Raw genomic sequence first — 5,873 nt, forward strand, 5'->3', positions numbered from 1 at the left:
GATCAATTTCCAGCTTCAGCATCTTCCTACAAGGAAACACTGCAACCTTACCAAAAAGTACTTCTGCAAAGACATCTTCCTAAGGACTATCTATCCAAACTTGGACTAACATTACCCATTATTAATCATTGTGGCCAAAGACATTTTTTTCAAAATATCTAAGATAATGCTCATTTTTACCTTTAAAAACTTCCCCTTGCCTCAATCTCCTTGAATGTGCTCATTTTTCTTTGGAAAAAATCTCTGATCTGTTTTTAGATTGACATGACCAACCAAATGACAAAATGCTGCCAATACTGTGTCTGTAAACACTGATGGGAGTAGGGCACTATTCCAAAACGGGCCCTATGTTGACTACAGGAAATGGAGTCAAGTGGCAACACTTCTGTGGAAGGCTACTGGGGAGCAAGTGGCATTAGGGTACAGAAAGACTAGGGACCGGGACCTTACTGTGGCCTAGAAAGAGGGAAGGATAAGGTAGGAATGGACAACACTGCTCTAAATGGGACCATTAAGGAAGACAGGATTGGAGAGGCTTAGACAGTTCCAGGGAGACAGGAGCCCTGGAAGCATCAGTCCTGGGCTCGATTAGTGCAACCACTGGGGAGAAGCTGCCACAGGGATGCCTACTGCTCTGAGTAGCAGCACTCTTATCTGAAAATGTAAGAAAACCCCTGCAGCATCAGGATCATTAGCAGTCGTATCTCACTGTGGCTGATGGAAGTCCAAAGGGAGTTAACAAAAGGAGTGTCTCATGGTGTGGGGAGGCTGCAAATCCACCCTTGGGGGCTGTTTAGAGACAAAGAAAGGCTCAAATCAAGCCACGGTGAAGGGATGGCAAAGGTACCCCTATGGCTCCATCCCACAACTGTGCATAAGCACTGGGGCTTGCACCACCCATGTAGGAAGCAGATGCTGCTTCCACAACAACCAGAGCAGGAAAGAGGTGGTACCGCCACCACTCAGTTGTAACCTATGGGTCCCCTGCTCTTTCCCTCCTGGGGCTTCATTCAGAGAACAGTGGGTACACCTCATTGGTGAATCCAAATTTACATGCCCTTACCCTAGCTCCAAGGAAACTAGGAGAGCCCAAACCTGACGTGTTACACACTCCTGTCATCAGAGGTGGACTTGGCTTCATAAGGTACCAACTACACAAAATAAAAATAATTTCGTGTCCACCAGGTTCACCTTAATGACTCAACAGCATCCCGCTGCCCTTAGCATGAAGTTACATCCTCCCCATCCCACAGGGCTCCAAACTGCCCTACCTTCTGCTCATTAATCCACTTTTCAGCACTTTAATGTGAAGCTCTCCTCCTTCTGAGGGCCAGGGTATATGTCACACCCTTGGCATTTTTAAAAAATTGAAGTGAGTATAGCAGAAAATGTGCCCCCACCCCATCAGTCCCTGTAGTTTCTTAGGAACAGCTGGTCACTGTGATGCATAGCTGGCCACTATGATGCATATTGTAAGAACCCATCAAAGATAACCAAGTACTCTGCTTACTGCTTACAATCCCATAAAAACCTCCTTCCCTGAGCTTTCAAGGCCTGATATTTTGGGAATGATCCCGATCAGTGACCATCAATGTAAACAAATCTGCCTCCAAGTCCTGGGTGTCCTTTCTGGGTGTCCTTTCTGGGTGTTTCTGTGGCTGTACCAAGAGATCATTAGCCATCCAATGTTTTGAATGCCTTTATAGGCAAACTGGAGCCCAATGTAAACAGTAAATCAAAACATAATCTTAGCCAATTGAAAAACACCAACTAACCCCAACTAGGGGCTTTCCACCCAATCATACCAAGAAGGCAGGTGCCTAACTGTAGCCAATCAAGTAGTTTCTTCATCATTTCCACATTTAACTTAAAAAGCTCACTGCTTATACTGCTAAAGCAAAGGTCTCTTAAAGCAAAGACCTCTCCCAGTTTTGAGTGCCGTCTTTTTCATTAACACTCAAAACTTGTTAAAATTGATTTAAGTTTTTAACGAACTGTGACTCTCTTCACATGCAGTCTTCACTCTTGGCCTCAATCTTTCCCCTTCAGAGAACACTGCCACAGCTTCTTTAGGGCCCTCCTTTACTGGCCTGCTCTCCTCTGCAAGAACACTCAGTTTGCAGGAAGAGATTATATATGGACATGTTTGTCAATCCTCTCAGAAGTGCCATGAATGCCTAGAAGTTTTCAGTTGCTCATTAAATTGTCACTGTCACGAAAGGGAGAGATTTTCACGTTTTAGAATAACCAAAAAAGCCACTGTTTGTTGCATAAACCTAGTCACTCTAATACTTGCTTTCTTACCAAGTGTGCTATTGGACTTTCAGATGAACTGTTGTTTACTACTGCTGCACAACCCTATCACATACATTACTCAGCAGTCCTGAACCCCAGGCACATACCAGAAGTGTCTTCCCCCAACTAAGGAGACAAGCAGTATCACCCCTCAAGCACTTTCACAATCTCCAGCTCAAGACCATCCCAATTCAAAGATCAGTGAAATTTCAAAACTATCATCCACCTCTAAAATATTTTTAAGCCCTCAACAAGTCCTAGCCTCCCTGATGGAGCACTTACCCTCTCATTCTGGATGTCTCCCATGGGTGCTCAGCAGGGATGTTTTCCTGCCCTTTCATCCCAATCCTATCCCCAGATGACCCCTTCCCTGATTTTTCCACAGCAGAGGTAAAGATCAGTTGCAACACTTAATAAAATTTATTGAAGAAAAACATTAACAAAACATTGAAAAGAAGGGGATGTCACCACAGTCAGACCCCTTACAACCACTACAAGCCACAGGTGCTGCCCGCCCCAGGACTCCTGACAAGGTATCTCATCCGCCTCCCACGCTGGGGCTCTCCAGCCATGTTGTCCCTCCCTGAGGAGCCCAGACCTGCCTCTGGCCAGTACAATGGCCTCTGACAATACTCATTCACTTTAGGGAGTTCTCTATGGGGCTGAGCCACTGTGGAGTGGTTCCTACACAATGCCCAGCAAAAGTAATCCCAAGACATCAGAAAGCACAAGGAATGATCAACACACCACAGAAATTAAACAAATAACAACATGGGTAGAACATCAAAGCAAATTCCCGCCTTCTCCCTCCATCTCTGGTCCAAAGTTCTTCCTGTCCAAAGTTGTAGTCCCGAACATGGTCACAGTCACAGTCACAGTCAGTCACAGTGTGACTCCATCATCATCATCCATCCTTCCCTCCTCCTTCTGCAAGTGGGCTCAAGGTCTCTGGACAGGAACTGCTCAGATGAGAATACACACAACTCCATGAGGATAAGCCCAGATGTACTCGTAAAAAGTAGAGGTTGAGCTTGCTACGCTGGACAGGAACAGGCAGGGCCTTGGCTGGCACAGGAGGAAGCTCACAGCAGGTGCCCAGGCCTGTAGGTGGAAGGCTGGGTGGGCAGGGTGAGCCAGGACCTCTGCTCAGGGTTGACACACACCTCACAGCTTTGCCCAAGAACAGTGGCTAGTGTGATGGGTGTTTGCCTGCACCATAAGTCACTCGAGGCCCTAATAGATAGGAGTGGGCTTCCCGGGACACAAAGTGGTCTGCGTCAGGGACAGCAGCAATGAATGGAGGAGTGATGGGGCAGTCCCCTCTTCTGAGAGAGCCAGGCAGCTGGCACACTTAAGATGGCCTCTTTTCCATAGTGTACCCATGGTCACCTGAGTCATTTGGAAGGGGAGATGGTGGTGGCCAGAGTCCCTGGGGAGTGTAAAGATGCGGGAGTTTGGTTGAGGCTGGCCAGGCCTTTCCCTGGCTTCTGCTCCAGGTGCAGGGTCACGAGTGGCACTGGCCTCGCCCCCCCTGACCCAAGGGCCCTGCTGCCTGAGCAGAGAGGAGGCCCCTGGGCTTTCTGAGCCTATTCTCTTGAGGAGGACTTGGGGTAGCTCATCTCCCCAGCCCCATCTTCGTTTGCCAACTCCTCCAGGACAGCCTTGAGCCCGCTCAGCATGGGCTCCTCAACCTCCTCCTCTCCTGCCTGGGCAAGGCTCTCTGGCCCACAGCCAGACCCTCCTGGGCCTGACACAGAAGCAGTGCCCACCAGAGCTGAGGTGGCAGCCCCAGGGGCATCAGAGGGCCCTTCCTGGCCTAGGCCTTCAAGATCAACAGCACCTTCATCTTCCTGAGTGGTTGCTTTTGGGACATCATCGGTATCAGAAGCAGCCTCAGCAGCACACTCAGGATCAGCAGCCTCGCCGCTGGCCTCTTCCTGGGCTGGGGAGGCCTGCGACGCACATTCCAGGACAGGGGCAGACCCTGCAACCTCTCTGTGGGAAGGCCCAGCCTCGGCGGCCTCTCCTCCCAACTCTTCACCCCTGGCCAAGGCAGCCTCCCAGGCCTCGGTCTCGCGCACCAGCTGGAGCAGTGCCTGGAAGCCAGGGGGCCGCCTCTCCAGGCGCATCCTTCTCAGCTTTCTCTGCAGAGTCCAGTTTGGCCGGGCCCGCATCAGCACCTGCCGGGCTCGCATCTGGTCTGCAGTGGCTGGGTGGATGGCCCTCTTCTCCACAGCCGCCTGCAGGAGGCCTTCCAGGCGTATCACATAGGCTAAGAGAGTCTCTTGAGGCCACTGTGAGCAAATCAGAAACTTCAGCCGTGCGGCCGCCCGGATCTCCTTATTCCCAAACACCTGCACCAGCGCAGCCAGGCAGTCCTGCGCAGGGGTATCTGGGTGCTCTTCCAGGAGCTCATAAATGACATCCAGGGCAGGGCCTTCCAAGCACTCCACCAGCCTTCTCCTCCTCTCCCTCTCCGATACATGGCGCCACAGGTACAGCATGTCGTTGGCATGATTCAGCCAGCTCTCGAAGGACTCCTCCTCAGGATCTGCCTCTTCCATGCCAGAAAAGGGTCTCAGTTCCTGGTACGCCATGTTTTCCAGGATGGGTTGCAGGGCCTGGCCCCAATGCTGGGCTCCTGCTCTATGTGTGGCTGTGGCCACACCCCAGGCCCCTTCTTCTCCTGGAGGGCCTGCCTCACCTGCAGCTCCTGCCATACCCACAACTCCTACAGCACCTTCAACTCCTGTGTCACCTGCAGCTCCTTCCTCATCTGCCTCATCTGCAGTTCCTGCTTCACCTGCAGCCCCTGCCACACCTGCAGCTGCTGCCACACCTATAGCTCCTGCCATACCTGGAGCTCCTTCCTCATCTGCACCTCCTACTGCTCCAGGTTCACCTGCATCTCCTGCCTCACCTGCATCTCCTGCCTCACCTGCATCTCCTGCCTCACCTGCATCTCCTGCCTCACCTGCATCTCCTGCCTCATCCGCAGCTCCTGCCTCATCCGCAGCTCCTGCCTCACCCGCAGCTCCTGCCTCACCCGCAGCTCCTGCCTCACCCGCAGCTCTTGCCACATCTGCAGCTCCTGCCTCACCTGCAGCTCCTGCCATACCTTCAGCTCCTGCCATACCTGCATCTCCTGCCTCACCTACAGCCCCTGCCATACCTATTCCTTCCTCACCTGCAATCCCTACTGCTCCTGGCTCACCTGCAGCTCCTGCCTCAGCTGCAGCCCCTGCCTCACCTGCAGCCGCTGCCTCAGCTGCAGCTCCTGCCACACCTGCATCTCCTGCCTCACCTGCAGCCCCTACTGCTCCTGCCTCACCTGCAGCCCCTACTGCTCCTGGCTCTCCTGCAGCTCCTGCCTCAACTGCACCTCCTGCTGCTCCTTCCTCACCTGCATCTCCTGCTGCTCCTTCCTCACCTGCATCTCCTGCTGCTCCTGGCTCTCCCCCAACTCCTGCCACATCTGCTGCTCCTGCCTCAGCAGCAGCCCCAGCTGCTTCTGGCTCACCTGCAGCTCCTGCCTCACTTGCAGCTCCTGCCTCACCTGCAGCTCCTGCCTCACCTGC

At 52.5% G+C, this 5,873-nt stretch overlaps 1 protein-coding gene across 1 annotated transcript in view; it reads right to left on the minus strand.

Moving 5' to 3' along the window:
* Positions 1-2,692: 2,692 nt before the first annotated feature.
* LOC102008793 (collagen alpha-2(I) chain) overlaps positions 2,693-5,873 on the minus strand; it is an 11,028-nt gene continuing 7,847 nt past the window's right edge. Inside the window, exon 3 of the mRNA XM_005414114.1 lies at positions 2,693-5,869. Coding sequence (XP_005414171.1) covers positions 3,882-5,869 — 1,988 coding nt within the window. The 3' untranslated portion in view covers positions 2,693-3,881. The remainder of the gene's footprint in view (positions 5,870-5,873) is intronic.

This window comes from Chinchilla lanigera, unplaced genomic scaffold, assembly GCF_000276665.1.
Source record: "Chinchilla lanigera isolate Chin_1 unplaced genomic scaffold, ChiLan1.0 scaffold00179, whole genome shotgun sequence".
Taxonomy (NCBI): Eukaryota; Metazoa; Chordata; class Mammalia; order Rodentia; family Chinchillidae; genus Chinchilla; species Chinchilla lanigera.